This window comes from Hibiscus syriacus, unplaced genomic scaffold (assembly GCF_006381635.1).
Source record: "Hibiscus syriacus cultivar Baekdansim isolate YM2019G1 unplaced genomic scaffold, ASM638163v2 tig00110377_pilon, whole genome shotgun sequence".
NCBI classification, from domain to species: Eukaryota; Viridiplantae; Streptophyta; class Magnoliopsida; order Malvales; family Malvaceae; genus Hibiscus; species Hibiscus syriacus.
The window spans coordinates 1491677-1512860 of NW_024062711.1; the positions used below are offsets into that span (position 1 = coordinate 1491677).

General features: G+C 34.1%; 1 protein-coding gene across 1 annotated transcript; it reads left to right on the plus strand.

Moving 5' to 3' along the window:
• Positions 1–14828: 14828 nt before the first annotated feature.
• LOC120121590 lies at positions 14829–15615 on the plus strand. Its single transcript, XM_039140909.1, has 2 exons — positions 14829–15382; positions 15464–15615. The coding sequence occupies exons 1-2, from the start codon at positions 14959–14961 to the stop codon at positions 15544–15546; spliced, it is 507 nt and encodes a 168-aa protein (XP_038996840.1). The 5' UTR covers positions 14829–14958; the 3' UTR covers positions 15547–15615.
• The last annotated feature ends 5569 nt before the right edge of the window (positions 15616–21184 follow it).

A 21184-nucleotide genomic window follows, 5' to 3' on the forward strand; every position in this document is an offset into this window, starting at 1 on the left:
AATATCAATATCATGATCCAATAGAATGTTGTAAAAAAATGACAATGTAGTTATTTAAATCACATAAATGCCCTCTATCCGTACACCAAAATGATGTCCCCATACTAAAGGAGTGCCTTGGGGCCTAAGAGCGTACTCAAGGGTCACTTTAGGTTCGTAAGGAATTACTAGCTTGATCAGAGCTAAACCTCCATACTCCAGCCTACCCAGATAATACCCAATAACCGGTTCATATGTAAATAGTAGATTCCATGATCCATTAATCAGGAACGATTATATTTTCCAATGAAAATAGGTAACCAGAGAGAACATATCAAGTAGTCATAGTTCATAAATAGTAAATCAATGCATCAGTAATTCAAAATATCGAATAGTTAAAAGGTTTAATAAAATAGTAACTTCAGTAGATCACATTTCATGACAAATAAAATGATCATATATCACATAGGGAACACACTAGAGGATCTAGTTATTTTTCGGGGCTACTTGGTATTTATCAGGTAGGGGGACACGCAATGTCAGCAACTGATTGAATTTTAGAATGAGATCCCTATAAAAGGGGGTTTGATAGCTAACAGATTCATCAGCCATTCTGGAAGTGATTTATCAAGATCATATAATTTTCAGATATTTTTCAGAGGCACTAAGTAATCAGGAAGATATTCAGAATCTTTTACATCAGAGTTACTTGAGGATTCATATATGGCATGAGTAATTCCATTATTCAGAAAATTCAGAGGCATTTTAGACAATTTGTTTTCTTGAAGAATTCTTAGTAATTTAACCCAATGAGAGTAAAACAACAATTTATAGTATTTAGGATTTATATCAAATTATTAGGATTTTGAGCCAAATTAAACTAACAAATCCCAACATTGCGATACTTGCCAATCATTTAGACTGAGGTATTTCACCATTATTCACTTCTTAATACTGATTGCTCTAGTTGAACTGATCACCTTCAAAATCATCGTTGAATGGATCTTAGGGAGACGAACAAGTAGTCCAATGGTATTTATTTCATTTTTGTATTACAACAGTATCAAGAAATGTTGAGGTATTTGATTCGGGGTTATTAACCCTTATGGACAGTACAAAGTATAAGTTCATCAGCGTTTCCAGACTTATCCAAGTCATCCACTTAATTATAGGACATAGAGGATACTTAGGTCATTTAGTATTCAAGTTTAGCCCGGTCATTTCAGAGTTTCCAGAGTAATTCAATCGTTTCAAAGATTCGAATACATACAATACTTCCATTCAGTTCAACTTTGTCATATAATATAGTCATTCCAGGGCTTGAAGGTACTTTGGGTCATTTTACACTTCAAGGGTATTTTGGTCATTTCCTTCAATCCAGTCTTTCCATATAATTCAATTTTCTGAACAATTCAAACATAAATAATGCTCTGGATGTTTTAGTATTTAGTTGATTGTTGATAAATCAATAATTCTAGGTCTTGTACCTTCTCAGATGTTAGGATCTGATTATCAGCGACTTTCCGAACATATCAAGAATTTAACAGGTGAATCAGTAATTTGTCGGATTAAATACAAAATTTCAGGGTACTTTCACTATCAGGGTCAGTTCGAACCATTTTTCCTTATAGGGGTAATTTCATAATTTCTAAACTAGGTGATTTCGATATTAAAACTTTTAACAAAAATAATTAGAATTTAACGATTCTGAGGTTGATTGCTTTATCAGTTAATCACTGAACCTGTAATTATTTCTTATCAGTTTTCTAGTGTCGTATACGTGTAATCTAAGTCTTATTCAGTTTAATTACTTTTCATTGCATTTAGAATGAGTTTAGAAATATATTAATTACTCACATGTAATCAAACATATTCATCTATGCATTAACCAATGCCAACATGTTTCATAAAGCATACATAAGGTAGTAATATATTACCTCAATTTTTAGCCATAATGGTTAACCAATTAAACTCCATTTGATCTCCCTCAAAATTTAATTCCACATCCCATAATGTCTCGGATACATGGCAAAACCAGTTATATTATAAACATAACTTAAACATGAAAAATCGTATGGAATCAGAATATAACATGTTGAAAAATAGCTTATCGAGTTTGAATTTGGCAAAACGGACTTCGGATTTGGACTTAGGACATCGAAAAACATAAAATGACTTTTTGGTCAAATTCAACGATTAACGGTCAAAGTCAACATGTAGGTCAACAGTCAACTGGAAGGTCAAAGTTAACGGTTCGGGTCAAGTTCAACGGGTCAGATCGGTTCGGGTTGACTTAGATCGATTCGAGTTGACTCAGATCGGTTTGGTTCGAGTTGACTCAGTCGGGTCAAACAAACCCAGTTCAGACCGGGTTGGGCCGGTTCGGTCTAGTTGGAACATTCTAGCTTGCTTTCTGGAGTAAGGAGGAGCCCCACATGCATCGATGACGCGTGATGCTGCAAAGGGAAAAACTTCAGTGGAGGCGACTCGACTATCCCCGAAGCATCTTTTCAACACCACAAACCCAAAACAAACCATAAATCAACCAAATCCATGAAAAATCAAACAAAAAACGCTCGAAACTTAACCTCAACGACAGACGACGATGGCACAACGCTGGGTGACGGTCTCGGTCGGGTTTTGGTCGAAATCGCCTGGGAGTACAACTGTGGTTGATGTGAGGCAAAACGATGGCTAGAACAACCGAAATCAAAGAGAAAAATAGCGACGACGCAATGGGTTTTACTCCCTCGATTTACGACGATCTGCGACCTAAAAGGTGAGTGGAAGGTCGGGGTTGAGTCGCCAGATGATGCTAGTTCTGATGATGACGGTGGGGCATGAAAACGAAGTCCGAAGTAGACTAATCGTGGAGGGGTACAACTGTTAGTGTTTGGGAATTGGGGATTTTATTTGGGGTTTAAGGATTTCAAAAAGAAAGGTTTCTGGTTTTTGGGTATATATCTCGGGCCAAAATAATTAAATATTATATTTAATAAAATAAAACACAAACAATAGCCTAGCCTAGTGACTAGGGCATGTGTGTTTATTCTTTGGGTCTAGGGTTCAAAACTCCATGGCTACATGTTTCTCATTTTTTTCTTAATGAATAAATGGGTAAATTACACCCAAAGCCATTGATTTTTATAGATATCAACTTTCAGACTATGAGTTTTACCCCGAAATCAATATGGTCCTTAATTTTCCATAATTTCCTTTTTACTTTGTATTCTAAATGACACATTTAACAATTAAATCACCAATTTACCAAAATAACATCTAGCCTAGGATCTGGGTGTGACAAAAAGTGTTGAATACGTGATTGAATGAAAATGAATATTAATCGATTATTGTGATTTGACATTGGTTAACATGATTTTATAGAATCATGAGATATTGATTTTGTAGGTTTACTGATGAGGAAAACGGCTTATTTAAGCCTATTTGAAAAATCAAGTGTTTTATTTGAATAAATTATAATGTTTTCAAATATTATGTTATTTTTAAATTTTATCTCACCTCGTTTTATTTATAATGCCTCACTAAGTCATACTTAGCGTGTGATTGTTTCACACGTAGGTAAATGAAAGGAAAAGTCTACGGAGTGAGGAGTATCTTGAGCATCATTGTGCAAAATCATATTCTTATCCAGTCCATGTATGATCACTCTCTGATCTTTTGACTTATTAGTGGTATGTATATTATGTGTTTTATAATACTGTTTAGTTATCGCAGTTTTAAACTGATCTGTATAATATCAATAATATGGACTTAATGTAACTAATAGTAGGTAAAATAATATTTTGCATTAATAATAGTTTATTAAATTATATTTTATATTATATCAAAATGAACTTTAAAATTAGGCATTTTTAGGCAAGTTACTTTGTGACATAAAACATCAAACTACAAAGTTACTGCTTGAAATTGATATAAGTTTGGATGTTTAAATATTATATTTTGACGTTACATGATTAAATTATTTTATTGAAAGGATTAAATTAGAAAAATAATTGTAAATGTTCAAATTTGTACTGGTTTTCAACTGTAGAATGTTTCTAAATGTCATGTGACATGACTCGTATTTGTGGACGTATACAGGTAAATGGTGCTACATTTATTGGTATTAGAGCTGCAAGTTTAGCCGATTCTCGACCTAAACCGAGCCTATTTTATGTGAAAAATGTGTACATGTCATTAGAATGTCAATAATACTGATCTGGTATGGTTATGAGATTTGATTGTTGATGGTACTCTTTACTAATGTAATTTAGAAATATGGTTGTTTAGATGTCTGATTCGTTAGGCTCGAGACGAGCTATTGAGCAGTCGATTCCTGAGGGAATTGGTAGTGGAAGTAATGAGGTCGATCATGTGCCTCCTACTTAGTCTGATTAGCAGGGAGCACTGGCACAACAGGGAGTGCCAACTCCGGATCAGGGGAGTTTTCTCTAGGCTTTTGAGGCTATATTGGCACACTATCAGCCAATATAGACACCTCCTCCTTCTCCTCCACTTTCTCCTTCTCCCCTAACTCCTAGAATGTCAATTATCAAAGAGCTAAAGAGTTTAAGGCTCCGAAATTTAAAGGAGAAACTGATGAGTTGTAGCAGATATGTGGCTTAATGAAGTGAAGATGTTGGATGAACTCCACTGCACCGATGAGGAAAAATTGGATGGTGTTGTATCTTTTCTCCGAGGCTCGGCCCGTATGTGATGAACTAATGCAATGATGTGTGTGCCTCTTGATCAAGTCACTTGGTAGTTCTTTCAGGACCAGTTCAAGAAGAAATAGGTTGGAAATCAATTTATAAAGCAAATGAAGGAGGATTTTCTTAATTTGAAGCAAGGAAGCTGGACTGTGTATGAGTATAAGTGTAAGATTAATAAGTTGAGTCGGTTTGCTGCAGAGTTGGTTCCCACAAAGAATGACTACTGCGATTGGTTTGTTGAGGGCTTACATCCCAGGTTGAAATAATTGATGTTAGCTTTAGAGATGCTGATATTCCAAGATGTGGTAAACCGGGCTAAAGCTCTAGAAAGGGCCCAAAATGAAAGATTTATGCCAGATCAGAAAAATCAAGCAGGAAAAAGATTGGGAGCATCATCATCATCATATTAGATAAAAGAGGTCGAGGTTATAATCCTCGATACAAAAAAAATCAAAGTCTAGTACTTCCAACCAAAATGGGTCTGATGATATAGAAAAAAGCCGACAATCTCAGTTTGTAGCTGCAGGTGCAGGCAAATCATCACAGACACAACGACAACTTCTACCCTCTAAGTTATGTCATAGAACTCATGTAGGGGTATGTAGATTGGTTAGAGAAGCCTCCTTTAAATATGGCGAGACTGGTCACTTTGTTCGAGATTGTCCGATGATTACTGGAGAGAGATCTATACAGACAGAGAGATCTACAGTTGCATCTTAGAGAGATAGAGGTAGAGGTAGATGAAGAGGATTTTTAGAGTCTACTTCCCAAATTGAGGCACATGCTACAACCAGAGTATACAGTATCAAGACTAGGGAGGACCATGATGATACAGAGATAATATCATGTACTTTTTATCTCTATGATGAATCTGTGTTTGTTTTGATTGATCCTAGTTCTACACATTCCTATGTTAGTACAAAATTAGTCAGAGAAATTTATATAACCTATTAAGAGTGATATGATAGAAATGAACCCACTGAGTCATATTGACAGAGTGACAGAGTGAAGCGAATGAGTAGAAATTGTTCGATAAAGATTCAAGGGATTGAGTTCCCGATAAATCTAATGGAATTATCTTTTGATGAGTTTGAGATCATTTTGGGCATTGATTGGTTATCTTCGCATCATGCTATGGTAGATTTTCATTTGATTAATTTTGAAATATTTAGAAGATTCAGAGATTATAGTTATTGGTGAAAAATAAAATTCACTGCCCAATGTGATTTCAGCGGTGTCTACTAAGAAATTGATATTGCAAGGTTGTCAACTATGTTTTGGCTAATGTGGTTGACAATTGGGCACCTGAAGTTAGGTTGGAAGATATTCCAATAGTTTGAGAATTTCTAGATATATTTTCGAATATGTTACTTGGATTACCCCCTAATCGTGAGGTGGAACTCAAGATTGATGTGTTTTTGGGTACTGCGTCTATTTTTATGGCCCCATACAGAATGGCTTCGACTGAACTCAGGGAATTAAAGGTACAATTACAAGAATTACTAGATCGATGTTTCATAAGACCGAGTATATATCCTTGTGGTGCACCAGTGCTATTTATGAAAATGAAAGACGGATCTATGCGATTATACATAGATTATCGACAACTGAATAAAGTGACGGTGAAGAATAAATATCCTCCCCCGAGGATCGATGAACTGTTTGATCAGCTTAAAGGTACATCAGTATTTTCAAAGATTGATCTCTGATATTGGTTATCATCAACTAAAGATTAAAGAGGAGGATATTCCTAAAACAACTTTTAGAACCCGATATGGTCATTATGAGTTCGTAGTGATGCCATTTGGATTACCAATGCACCCACAACATTTATGGATTTGAAGAACCAGGTGTTTTAGTTATACTTGGATCATTTTGTGGTCCTGTTTATTGATGATATTTTAGTTTATTCCAAGATGAAGGAAGAGCATGATGCACATCTCTGTATTATACTTCAGACTTTACGGGATAAAAAGCTTTATGCTAAATTATCAAAATGTGAATTTTGGTTGTCGAAAGTCATTTTTCTTGGTCATGTGATTTTGGCAGAGGGAATTATAGTTGATCATAAGAAAGTACAAGCAATAGTGGAGTGGAAAACTCTAAAAAAAAATTCTGAAGTTCGAAGTTTCTTGGGATTAGTTGGTTATTATAGAAGATTTATGAATAATTTCTTTATGGTTACTTTTCCACTTACCAAGTTACTGAGAAAAAATGTGCCATTTGTTTGGACTGATAAGTGCAAAGAAAGCTTTGACACGGTAAAGAAGATTTTGACAGAAACACCGATTCTAGTACAACCAGAATCGGGTAAAGACTATGTGATCTATAGTGATGCATCTCATAATGTCTTGAGATGTGTACTGATGCAAGAAGGAAAAATAGTTTCTTATGATTTAAGGCAACTTAAGGTTCATGAGAGAATTATCCTACTAATGACTTGGAATTAGCAGCTGTGATGTTTGCCCTGAAGAATTGACACCACTATCTGTATGGTGAGCGATGTTATATCTACATAGATCATAAAAGTCTGAAGTATCTATTGACTCTAAAGGAGTTAAATCTGAGAAAAAATAGATGGATCGAGCTGCTTAAAGATTATGATGTGATTATCGATTATCATCCTGGTAAGGCTAATGTAGTGGCTGGTGCACCAAATTCTCTTCTTTGAGAACTTTAGATGCTCGATTATCAATAAAAAAAGATGGTGCACTCTTTGCAGAACTAAAGTTGAGGCCCTCATTATTATATCGGATTAAAGATATTAAAAGTAAAGATGAAAAGTGCTTAGCTAGAATCGAGCAAGTGAATAAAGGCGAAACTAAAGACTTTGAAGTTAAATCCAATGAATGTTTACATTACCAAGGTTGGGCTTTTATTCCTAATGAAGAATAATTTAAGAAAGATCTTCTTTATACAGCTCATTATAGTCCTTTGACAATGTATCCAATAGGAAATAAAATGTACCAAGATCTAAAGAGCAAATACCGGTGGACAGGCATGAAAAGGGCTATAACTGAGTTTCTTTCCAAGTATTTGACATGTCAACATGTAAAAACAGAACATCAAGTGCCATCTGGACTGCTACAACCTATTTCCATTCCTCAGTGGAAATAGAAAAGAGTTACTATGGATTTTGTGATAGGTTTACCTTTGACACCCAATAAGAAAGAATCGATCTGGGTGATTGTGACAAAATTCAATAAATCGTCACTAATATAATAATGACGGAGTTATTAGTGACGGAAAGTGACTACGCAAAAATTTTGTCACTATGATATTCGGTGACCGAATTTGATATTTTTAGTGACCATTCTTAGTGTCACTGAAAATGTAATTTCTTATAGTGATTTTATGTCGCTGTCTAAATAATATAATAAAAAGATAAAAATTAAATTTAAAATTTTACAAAAAAAAAATAAAGTTAAAAATTACCTTCTAGCCAAAGGAAACTCAATGGGGTTGATGTAATTGGCATAAAAACAAAAACCAGTACCACGCCCGAGACTGTAGCAAGACTAGACAACTAGCAACATCGACTTTTTGACCCCTTTCGACGATTGTAGCCTTGTAGAGTTCTCGGTATAAAAATGTCAAAATGGTCGAGCCCCAACTAGTCTTGCAAAATTCGGTAAAATTATTCAATATCGGAAGATAATGAATGTGTGTCAAATTATTGGATTTATCCGATAAAAATATCCCTCCAATCAATTAGAGAAGAAATGATCGGGCTGTAAATATAAGCACCTCCTCTGTAGAGTCGTTAGTCACATTCAATTCGGACTCCAACCAAGTTTTCCTTATCCGCTACCTGTCTAAGATCTTGGTGGTGGCATCTTCCCCAAAACTGCTAGAACAATAGCGAATCGGTTGAAATCGTTTGTGCCTCACTAATGTCGCACCATTAATCGGAACAACGAGTTGATAAGTGACATCTTCCAATGTAGTCGTAGTTTCACCACTCAGAAAACGAAAAATATGCGTTTCGAGCCTACAATGTTCAATCAGAGCCAAAATTAATGTCGGGTTCAACTTAAAACCCCGTAGAAATGTGACTGGATGCAACCCGTATTCTTGTAGATATATAATAATCCGTTGATGCGGATCTTTAAGTGTCATTCCTCGTTGTTGAATGCCTTATTCTTCTTCTGGAGTGAGTTCGAGCGAGGAAATATTAACATTACCAAGACGTAACATTTCATCTCGGATAGACATTTTGAAGAATTCTTCAAAAAAATACAAATTTTCTTTATTTTTTCTTAACAATAAACAATAAAAATCATAAATCTCAACCCCTATTTATGACCCCAATCCTAATGGCTATAAATGCCTATATTTTTCAAAAATCCCATGAAACTCGTCACCAAGACGTGACGAGTTCCAATATGCTCGTTGAATCTTATTGTTGTTGTTGCCCAACGACTATAAACGACTAATTTTTTAAATTTCAAAGTAACTCGTCAACTCGGAATAACGAGTTCCATAATTTTTTTTTAATTTTTAAATTATTTATTGAATTTAAAAAAAATTATTTTTCATGACTCGTCACGTCGATGTGATGAGTCTCTAAAAATATTTTATAATATTAATCCACATGGGGCCTGTTAACTTGAGACCATTAAAATTACTTTTTGAACATACTCATTATATCTACATGGCAAGTTTGTCATACACTGTAACATTTGTCATATATCGTAAAATAAATTCAAAAGTGACCTATTAGGCCAATTAATTTTTCAGCCAAACTTAGGACAAAAAAAAAACTAGTTTGTTGGGTCAATTACTATATGACCATCCGATGTAACGGGGAAAAGTATTGAGATTTAATGCAATTCATTTCAGTAAAATCATTTACATTTATCTATGCTCTATATCTAAATGTCTAACCTTAATCTTATACAAAACACTAACCTACTGCCCAGTGGCAGAACTCAACAATACTGGCAAATTTAAAAAGTGTTGTGAAGGGTTTGCTCGATCTATATGAACACACGTGTTCATAGGATAAATTATATGTTTAGTATCTAAACTATTATTTTTATTTCGTTTTGATATCTAAGCTTTATTTTTTTAAAATCATGCCTAACATTTAGTTTGGGTTTCAATTTGGTGATGTAATATTTTTCAATAATAACATGACATTATCTTATGCTGACACATTAATATCATTGTTAAAATTTTTATTGTAGGGTACAAAAATGAAATTTAAGCTAAACGTTAGGTATGATTTAAAAAAAATTAGGTACTAAAATGAAATAAAAGTAATAGATTATATACTAAATATGTAATTACCCTATATTATATATATATATATATAAAATACTTTTTGGGGGCATGGCCCCAGTAGTGCTTTAGGCGTTCCGCCACTGCTACTGACGCTCTCTACACAAACATTCCACAATGGTAAAAAGAATCTACTTCAATGATACCAATCAATACTCATAAACTGATTCCCTTAATGATCAATTGCTGAAGTTTTTCGCAAGGTTAGTTTGTTCTTTGTAAATAGTAAGTAATACTGAAATTCGATTTATTGTTTAACTAATTATAAATGTATATTATAGAATAATTCTCTAAATTCAGTTTATTCTACTCATTACATTAAGATTCAAACTCTTAATCTTATTTGAGAGATTTAATATCTCATCTTACTTTAATGGTTAGTAGAATCTATACTCATTAATATAGCATATGGATCAATTATGAGTGGAAAGTTTACTTAGACTTGTCATTTAATTGTTGTTTAAACTGTTAATTACGTTATAAGTGAAGTAACGAATTGCTTTAAGTTGGAACATCATCATGACTGTTGCTGCACATTTTAATATTCTTGGCTTCGATTTGAAAAATTAATATTGATTGTTGTAAGCAACGAATCCCACATCTTATTGCATTTGGATTATTGAATTATCAATTTGTCAACTTGAAACATATAGCGTGACAAAGTATAAAACATGTAGACCTAAATAATTTTAATCATTATTTATAAACATGATTTTTTATTTAAATCATGATGAATATTTTAAAACGTACAAACAGAATAGTAATTAGAAAATGGCTAAACCTAGTAATAAGCTTAAGTACGATATCCTTAAAACAAAAATATATATAATACCAGATATCTTTAGGAATATTTATTAACTTAATGGTTCTGCATACCAAATGATAAAGAAGGGAGGCTTTGGACATTGATGACTTCTTCACGGGTAGTCTACTTGACCATGCGTAGCAGTAATTACATTAAGAGTGATGATCATTGGTAATTTAGTAATATAAGTATATTTGTTATACACCTAATTCGACTTGTTTATGGTCTTCTATCGGTATCTGCTTCGATGTTTGTGGATAATCTACCAAGCTATATTCTTTGGGTAGGTTTTTGGCAGATTGTGGTCGTTATAGTGAGTTTCTGTGTGTGTACCTTTTTTATGAAGAGAAGTCGAGTTGGCTATAGGGACGGATCCGTGATTGATTTTGCTTCTGTGACTGGTGTGCTCAAGGTTTTAGCGCATCTAAAATTGTTTGAGTTTGGTATTTGTGTGTCTGGGGTTGTGAAGGGTTTTGGCTTCGGCCTTGAGGTTTTCTCGTGGCGTTAAGAGGAACTGGAGCAGTTTTCTTTAAGTATTATTTTAGTGTTAGGTTCTTAGTAGGTTGTTTTTTTGTTATTTTGTTTTACCGTGGCTCATGTGCTATCGGTTGCCTTGCTGTATTATGGGAATTCTTCATTTCTCCGTTTTCTGTTGGTTGGTGATGGTTGTCCAGTGGCCTGTGGGCGGGCTCTGTCTTTTGTTTTTGGTGATCTGCTTTGTATGATCGAGTGTTGTTGCTTGGAGGAGGCGAAAGTTTGAGTCTAGCAGACAGTATAGGTGTGGTTGTTTGCGGTTTTTCTGCAAGGGTGACCTCTGCAGTTCGGTTGAAGCTGAAAATGATATGGTGGCATTGTCTTGTGTGGGTGAGGCGGTGGGTGATGTTTTCTCTGCATCGAAAGGCGGTGAACCTAAGATCAAGTGATTGAGCTCTCGGGTTAGCTTTGCTTTGGTTTATGGGAGGTTGTCGGAGGTAGGTCTCTGACATGTTGGTCATTTGTGTGATGGTCTTCTTGTGGAAATAAGGATTTTGTGCGGGTGTCTGCAAGCTCCTTTCTGAGATTTCTTTTTATTCAATTGTGGTCTACTTGTGTTGATGATGCAGGTGTTGGTTTTTGTTCCGAAGAGGTATGGGTTGTTGCAGTTGATTCTCCGATAGTTCCTAATAGGGTTGTTGTGCATGGTTCTGATTGCCAGAGGAGTGGTATTTTTTATTCTTTGGTGGTTGTTAGTAAGGCGTTAGAGGGGGTCTGAGGTTGGATTTGTGTGATGCTATTGTTGTTGTGCATGTGATAGAGCTGTCAATTAGTGATATCCCGACAGTTTGTATTGGAGTATCACGTGGACTCAGAGTGGGGACTGTGTGATGCTATAGTAAATTCTATTCTGCAGAGAAGGTGGGTTGCGCTTATGTCAATTTGGAGGAGCCACTGCTATTAGTTTCTTCGCTAAAGGGTGATTATGTGGTTCCTATACAAGAGGTTTTTGTGGTGGCATAATAGTGGAGGAGTGTTAAGGAACGTTTCGCTGTTTTTGCGTGCTTGTTGAAGATCGATGAAGTCTTGGTGTTATGTAGTGTTTTTCAGGTTTGGTGTATCTGGGTCTCGCAGTGGGGCGGACCATCCATATTGATGTTTGTTTCGTTTTTAGTTCAGGTTCGGTAGTCCAATATGTTCTGATTGGAGTTTGTGTATGGGTGTTTGTGTGAGCATTCTTGTGGTCGGGGGTTTGCTATGCTGGATCTATGTGTTTGTCCTTGTATTTATTTCCTTCCACCTCTTGGTTCACTTTTTTTCCTTCATTTAGGATTAGGGAGGTTTTTTAATGAGGGCCTTGAGGTGGTGTACTTTGCATTCGTTTAAAATACAAAGTACCCTTTTTCAAAAAAATATTAAATTTATTTAAAAATTAATATACACATCAATTACCAACAACCAGTTAGTCCAGTAGGATGAGACACTAGGTCCCTTAAGCAAGGACAGTGATTTGAATCCTAACATTTGCGAATGAAGTAAACTGGGATGGGAGGGTTGCTCTCACCACTGCAGTACTCGATCTGAATTAGTCGGTCAATAAATTAGATATCAATGATTAATTAAAAAAATATACACGTCAATTGAGCCGGTAATAATTATTGTTTAAGAAAACTGATAACAACTAAAGATTTTTATTAAAATAAAAATTTCATTTTTACGTCTAACTTTAAATTCGATAGTTACAAAATTTGTTTCTATTCTTCTTACATCGATTGTTGATATTTTTTATTATTTTATTTTTTTAATTTTTAATAAATATATTTTTATGGTACGTTTTTATCTATTTTTATTGCACATTTTTTTTTATCTTTTGACACATTTTCAATTGTTTGAATGTTGTTTTACATTTATTTTTTAAGGGTTGATTTGATATATTCACGATTAATCAAGATGATGTTTATATGTTATCATGCTGATTTTTCCTACTTTGAATCACCAGATTGGATTTGGATATTTGTTTTACATTCTTAGATATTTTTTTACGTCGCTTGACTCTGTTTTATAGTTTTATTGGTGATCTTTCAATAGATTGATCTCCTTTTGTGGTTCGTTTACGAATGCGATCAGATCTGTTTGTATGTATCTTTATTTAAATTTTGGTTAGGGTTTTTAATATTTCCTTATGTAGTCCTTATGTGATCTTAAATTGCTAAATTTGTGTCAATAATTTTAGGAAAATTTCCTAGTTATATGCTTAATTTTTTTGGATATATAGTTATATGTTTAATTTAAGATTATGATTATAAATTGAGATTTTAATTTGAGGTATATTCTTTTAATAAAATTAGTGATTTCTATAAAAAAAATCTCCATTAGAGATATTTTTGGTGTTTCTATTTCAAATAAACAAATTAATAATTTATTTTATCATTAAATTTTAATATAATTATAAAAAACTATAAATATTTACCAATAATGGTTGATTCAGGTGGTAAGTAGTTTGACATCGCTTAAACATGATCTCGAATTTGAGTCCTTCCGTAAGTAAAAAAATTATTTTTGGGAGACTCATCCACTAATATTAAGTGTGCGATGTTGGTCGGTCCGGATTAATCAAGGCGAAGTCTCGAATTAATCAAGATGAAACCTTAGAACCGGAAGGAAAAAAAAATTATAAATGTTTACAAATAAAAATATCTATTGTAAAATTTATTTTTTTATTGTTCGTAGGTGGCTTATATTTTTTTAAAAATTGTATTTCATTTGTCAAGTTATTGATGAAACTCTGCTACCACATTCAAACATGGTATTTGATATGAAAAACGGAGTTATTGAGATATTATAAAATATAAGAAAATAAATTGACATATTTCATATATATTAATGGCTAAAGAATCGGGTGGTGGGAATTAATATTGAGATAGTGGGGTAGGGGATGCCTTATAGTATAAGTCGGAGCTTAGAGAAGACCTGTTGTGTCGGGCAACCAACTTCTTTACAATAATAATAATAATAATAATGCTGTGAAGTTGATTTGATTTTTTTTTTAATTTTAAAATTCAAGTTGAACATGGACCATGACTAATCGACTATTATTAATAGTTGAAAAAGTCCATTGCATCTATATATTATGAATTACTTTGTATATGCTATGCCACACCAATGAAGAATATCCCATTCAATTCACTAAACAATGAACTATTAAGTTGTTGATGAAGGTTTTACTCTTCCACATTAACATAACAATTTGAAGAAGATTTGTCTATTATGTATACGACACTGCAACTATCACATGGGCTGCTCATTGCCTTATCAAACAAACTTTTTTACTTTTTATCCACCACAAATCCTTTTATCAATTAATTGAAATCAAGAAAACTCAAGCTTTGAAAATAAGGTTAGAGGCAGGTTGATTAGAAGCTATTTCAACTGCATTTTGTTAGTTTAAAATTTTGTAATAGATTGATTATATGAGGAAGCAAATACTATACAATTACGAATCTTCTAACTGAGAAACAGCTAACCATTGTTTAAAACCAAAATAAGGAAAGATAATAACCATAGTTAGAGCAACTAATCCACCTTATAACTCAATTCTCCTCTTGGCTCCCAAACAAATACCTCCAAAAAGTAACACCAGCCATAGAGCTCCCCACCCCGGCGGGAGAGGTTCCTCCGGACCTCCTCGGGGGAGCGGTTGTTCCCATGTCTCATCCACTCCCGCCTCCGCCGACTAATAATAACCTAGAATCCGAATCACCACAACAGCCGCCGCCGATGATGATGCCACCTTTAGCCCCGCTTTATAAGACCAGCTCCTGGTCACCGGATATTCTCCGTGACGAGGCTTGGCTTGGAAGGAAGGAAAACAGCAAAAAGGGGAGGAGCAAGAGCGTAACAGACGAAGACCTTGATGAACTCAAGGCTTGTATCGAGTTGGGGTTCGGGTTTGACTCCCCCGAGTTGGATCAACGTTTATCTCATACTTTGCCTGCTCTGGGTCTTTACTACGCTGTTAACAAGAACTACAACGACTTCGTATCCAGATCTGCGTCGTCTATTTCAGGTGCTTCCGATTGTGATAGTATTCCTTCCCCTATTGGCAGCCCCCACACCATCTTTGGCCCTGGTAAGCAATATCTTCTATTTAGATTACCCTAAATCTTTTGGAATGGATTTTACATCTAATCTTCTTATTTAATCGATGAAGGTGATCCACCGCAGACGGTGAAGACAAGGCTGAAGCAGTGGGCGCAGGTGGTTGCTTGTTCGGTGAGGCAAAGCTCACGGTGAGGAAGACGCTCTTGGTATTATCATCATCCATTAAGGTTTTAGGGTTAAGTACCGAGATTCAAATCCAATCAAAAACCCAGACTTGTTCTCAATGTAAAACAAAACCTTATACCGAAATTTGTTTGGTTAGATATTAAAGAAATTCACTTGAAAATCCCGATGTTAAATTGAAAAAGAAAGCACTAGTAGATTGACTGTTCATGATTTTAATTAGGCAATTTTGCAATGCTATCATATCATAGTTTTTTTTTTTTTTTTTTTTGCTTTTCTTTCTTTACATTGACCAAATTTACATAGTTGAAGGGACTTAGTTTCCTTGTGAACTCTGATATGCAGAGAATGTGAAAAAGGTCAAAAGATGTAGGCAGCTGGTTTTAACATATATTTCTTCAACTTTAATGGGGGATTTGTCCTCGCTGTCTTGATAATGGAATCCATCTGTTCGACAGAACACAGCTTGCTGGCTGACAGACAATTCATTTTCTTTCATGATAAGAAAGGCATTTTCGAATTTTCATTTTCAAGAGGGAGAGAAACTTATGCTTATTCCCTGGTAGAATTTTTCCTTTTCGAATGTTCACTTATAATTTGCATTTTACATGTTGATTTTTTTAATTCAAATTCCAATTAATTATTAGATTAAAAAGTTTATTCAATTACTTATTAAAATAATATTTCTTCAATCAAGTAAAATAAATAGATATATATTTTAGTTATATTTTAAAGTTGTCTAATTTGTTATCCCTAAATCTCACCTAAAAGAAATTAGATTGAATCTAGATAGTTATGTTGAAACTTTCTTTTAGATCGAATTAGATAGTTATGTTGAAACTTGTCCCTCATGAAATCGTTTTTAATTTAAAACTTTAAAACATCCATTTAAAACACAGGAGCATTTATCAATTCTAAACTTTAATAAATATTATTAAGAATAAAAGTCTGAGTAAATTCTATATGAACAATAAATGATTAAAACATGCAAAACAATTCAAAAAATAATAATAAAGTCCGAAGTCTCAAATACAAGTAATAAAGGTAATCTCAAAATATTATAAGCAAAGTTCGATAAGGAAAAATAAAATAAAAAATTCATATTGAAATAAAGTTTTATTCTAAAATTTGATACCGATTCTCCTAAGTTCGATTTTGATATCTCAAAGAAACTATGAGAGTAAGTTATTAAACTTAGTGTGTCTCTAAAGTATAAAAAAACACAAGTCAAAACATAATCTGAATCAATTAATAATAATCATAGTTCGAATCAAATACTAATAATCTGAATCAATTAATAATAATCATAGTCTGAATCAAATACTAATAATCATTGATTTGAACGTTATGCAAATGCTTATGCACCCACCCGTACTTTTGTAACACCATCTGAAGAGTGGGTTCTCCAGAACTAATGATAGGCATGGATCTGGTTGGGTCGGATTTTTGGTCCACCCGACCCGACCCGAGAACAATGACTCCTTGACCCGAAATCTGACATGATCTGCATAATATATACCCTCCACCCGACCTGACTTTTTGAAATAAAATCCGAACCAGGCCCAACCTGACCCGAAATAATAAAAAATATTTTTTTTATTCAATAAAAATAGTAATTTAATTGAAAAAAATAATATATCGAGTGGTATTATTGTAATTATTTCTAAATATATAAGGTAAAATTATATTTTCTTTTTGGGTCGGGTCGAGTATTTTTCACCCTAAACCCGAATCTGACCTGACCCGAACACCACCTTTAAAAACCCACATATATATTTCTTCATTCTTCATTCTTCTTTTCTTTTTTATTTTTCATTTTAATATGTTTCTCTTATTTGGAACCACATAGCCATAAAAACAAATGTCTAAGGTAATAATTATTCTCCTCATGGCTTAAGCTTTATTTTAAGTAGTGAATCTCCATGTTTTGGAGGTAGTACCCGTATAAGGTGTAATGGGTTTGTACGAAAAGGGAAAGAGTGGAGGAGATTTAAAGGGTGAAAATGTGTATTTCTTGTTATCATTCGTTAGTTTTTTTTTATGTGTACTATTTGATGATTTTATTTTAGTGAGGGAAGAATGAGAACCTAATCAAGCTAAAGGGAATGAGAAAGCTTGAAGAAAGAAGTAAGGAGCTTTCTTTTTGTTGACCAAAGCTAAGGTAATATATTTATATTATTAGAGTACCCATGTGAACCATAATATTTAGATTTTAGGTTGGAAGTTAGATTTTAAGTTGAAAATTAGATTTTAGGTTGGAAACAAGATTTTCTATCAAAAACAAGATTTCAGGTTGGAAACCAGATTTTATGTTGAAACCAAATTTTCAATTGGAAACTAGATTTTAAGTTGGAAACTAGATTTTCGGTTGGAAATCAGATCCTAGGTTGGAAACCATATTTTCTTATATGAACTAGATTTTTGGTTGGGAACCAAAATAGTGGTATGGAACCATTCCAAGGTATATGTACTATAATAATTGTATTGATACCAATCACAAGCAATGTGATGTATCGTACGGGGTATACACCTAAATATGAGAGTGGTGATGTATTGCATGAGATACACACCTAATTACAAGCAACGTTATGTATCGTACAAAGCACACACCAAAATATGAGAGTGGTGATGTATTGTACAGGATACACACCCTATTACAAGCAAGGTAATGTATTGTACGAGGTACACACCTAAATATGAGAGTAGTGACATATTTGTACGAGATACACACCCAATTATAAGTAATGTGATGTATTGTATGGGGTACACACCTAAACATGAGAGTGATGATGTATTGTACGAGATACACACCTAATCACAAGCAAGGTGATGTATTGTACGTGATACACCCCTAAATGAGTGATGAGATATTATCGAGTTAGGGACACATGATATTGTCGAGTAAAGAGGTAAATAAGTGATGACAAGTAAGTTTGATAAGGTAAACGAAAGCTTGAGAATATGATACTCCAAGTATGAATACAAATTATGATGATTTTTTTATAACATATTCCGCTTGCATTCTAAATTTATGGTTATATGTGTTTCTTTGAATAGTGACACATTATTGGGCTCTTATAGCTCATTCCTTAGTTGTTTACCATTTTCAGGATCCTGATAACTGATTGTAGATATAGGTAGCACCGTCGCTAAGGAATTCCATCACCTTGACTACCAGAGTACAATTTTGAATTTTATTAGGGGGATGTGCATTCCATGTCTTCTTGTGTTTGTATAGACATATTCAGTCTGTTGTTTGGTCTTGTTTGAACCATTATATATTTTGTGGATTATGTAAGAGTTGGAGTTCTATATTTTGTTACCAAATGTCTCAGCTATCATATGTTTTGTATTTTAATATGAAAGATATATTTTTCTAAGAAGTCTTAAGTTAACGAATTTTTTATATTATAGATTTTGGGTCACTCTAAGGCCCAAATACAACACTTTAAGCCTAGTGTTGACACGTTTGGTTTGGGGTGTTACATTTAGTGATATCAGAACTTAGGTTGAGTTAGTTCTAGGACTTACATGTTAGAATTGAGTTTGAGTCCATGGATACATGGCTCATAGAGTCAATTGTACTCCTCTAAGACTAGAATTATGATGGTGTTTTCTTTATACTCATTATTGTTGGATTACAGATAATGCCTAGAGACTTAGAGCATAACCACAAGGCTCAAAATGAGAGCCAAGGTTTCCTTTTGAATGACACAAATGATGAGTTTTTTTTTTACTCTAAGGAGCAAGGATTAGTGGGAGATGCCGGTGTAGATGAGGTGATTCCTAGAGTCCAACCTACTCCTGTTTCTTCCCCTCTTCTTGTACCTGTCCAAGAACCACTTGTAGAACGTCTTAGGAGGTACAAGACTATAGAGTACTTTGGTTATAGTGAGGATGATCCTATAATTTCATATCAGTGGTTGCAGGAGACCCAAAGAACTTTGAGACAATTATATCTGACTCCCGATGGTAACTTGGAGTTCGTCATATCCCTTTTAAAAGGGGATAATATTGATTGGTGGGAAATAGTGGAAGTGTCATTTCAAATGGAGAAGATGATATGGGAACCCTTCTTGAGTGAGTTTCGACAAAAATACATTGAAGAGGCACATATGGATGATTTAAGATTGGAGTTCTTACAATTAGTTTAAGGGGAGAGGTTTATACTTGAGTATGAGAGAGATTTTCTCTGACTGAGCCGGTATGACCCAAAGATAGTATCAATTGAGTCTTTGAGATGTTAGAAATTTTTGGAGGGACTCCATGTTGACATACATACCCAACTAGCAACATAACTTTTGGAAGTGTTTTTAGAATTAACTCGACAAGAAAAGGCAGTTAACAGGGTTCAAAATATGTAGAATCAAACAAGGGGGAGAGTCTAGTAATTTGAACAAGAGAACTTTACACCAAATGGGATTATAACAATCTTCAACTAAAAAACTAAAAATTTTAGGGGTTCGATGAATTTTGCGCCTACTTAGTCTCATAAGTTTGAGCAGAGATCTATGTCTAGTAAGATTAGGAGACCCCATGTTGGAAGCGTAAGAGGGCACTCGAGTAATTTTTCTAACTCGAAATATTATTAATACGAGGTAAAATACGTTACAATGACGTTATCACAACATTACAATATTACAACACTATAACACTAGCTGCGGCTAGTTTACAAACACAACCTCGCTATTCTAAACTTTACTAAGCTCTCTCAATTCTCTCTAGCTTTTCTAAGCTTTTCCTCATATTTCTTCTCTAATAGCTTTACTAAGCTATTTTTCATTCTGCCTTTTCTAAGCCTTCATTTTTCTCCCTTGTATTCCTCTCATACATTGCATATATTTATAAGCTAATTAAACCGACTAGTTTAAACTTCAAGAAGCTGCCACTTTCTTCCTATCTTGCAGCCTTTTTTTACTTTTCAAACTCTTCTTGCCGACTCAAACTTTCCTTCACATGGTTATTCTATTTTGCTTGCCTTTCAAATTCTTCACTTTTCCAAAGCCATAATTTTTTTACTTTTCAAACTTCTAGAATTAAGTTTGATTTACAACACCCCTAACAACTGATTCAGTTATGAGTTCCAGGGGATTGACCAGAGCTTCCTCTGTACCAGAGTGCACATTGTGTAGACGAAAGCATGATGGGGAGTGCTGGCAGAGAACCAAAAGATGCTTTGGGTGTGAATCCCTCAAGCATTTCATTAAATATTATCTAAAAATTAAGAATATTGCACAAATTACTTCGAGAAGGTTTATCATCATAGTGCAAAGTGGTAGAGGTTCTTTTTGTGGTGGTGTCAATACTACCTCGAATCAACAAGGTAGAGATACAGTAGGATCCACAGACAGAAAGACACCTGAGCACCTACTCATCAGTATGCGGTTAAAACTAGGGAGGAGTATGAGCTAACCAATATGGTCTTATGTATCTTCACTCTATTTTCTATTCCAATTGTAGTTTTAATATAGACTCTGGCTCTACTCACTTATATATTTTTAGGGATTATATAGAGGGAAAATACTTTACCTGTGAGGGGATGAAGGTGTGGGTCTGAGTGTCGAGCCCATTAGGCTTATATGTATTAATAGTTATGGTATAACATCATTGACTAATAGAGATTCAAGGGCAAGTATTTTTGGTTGAC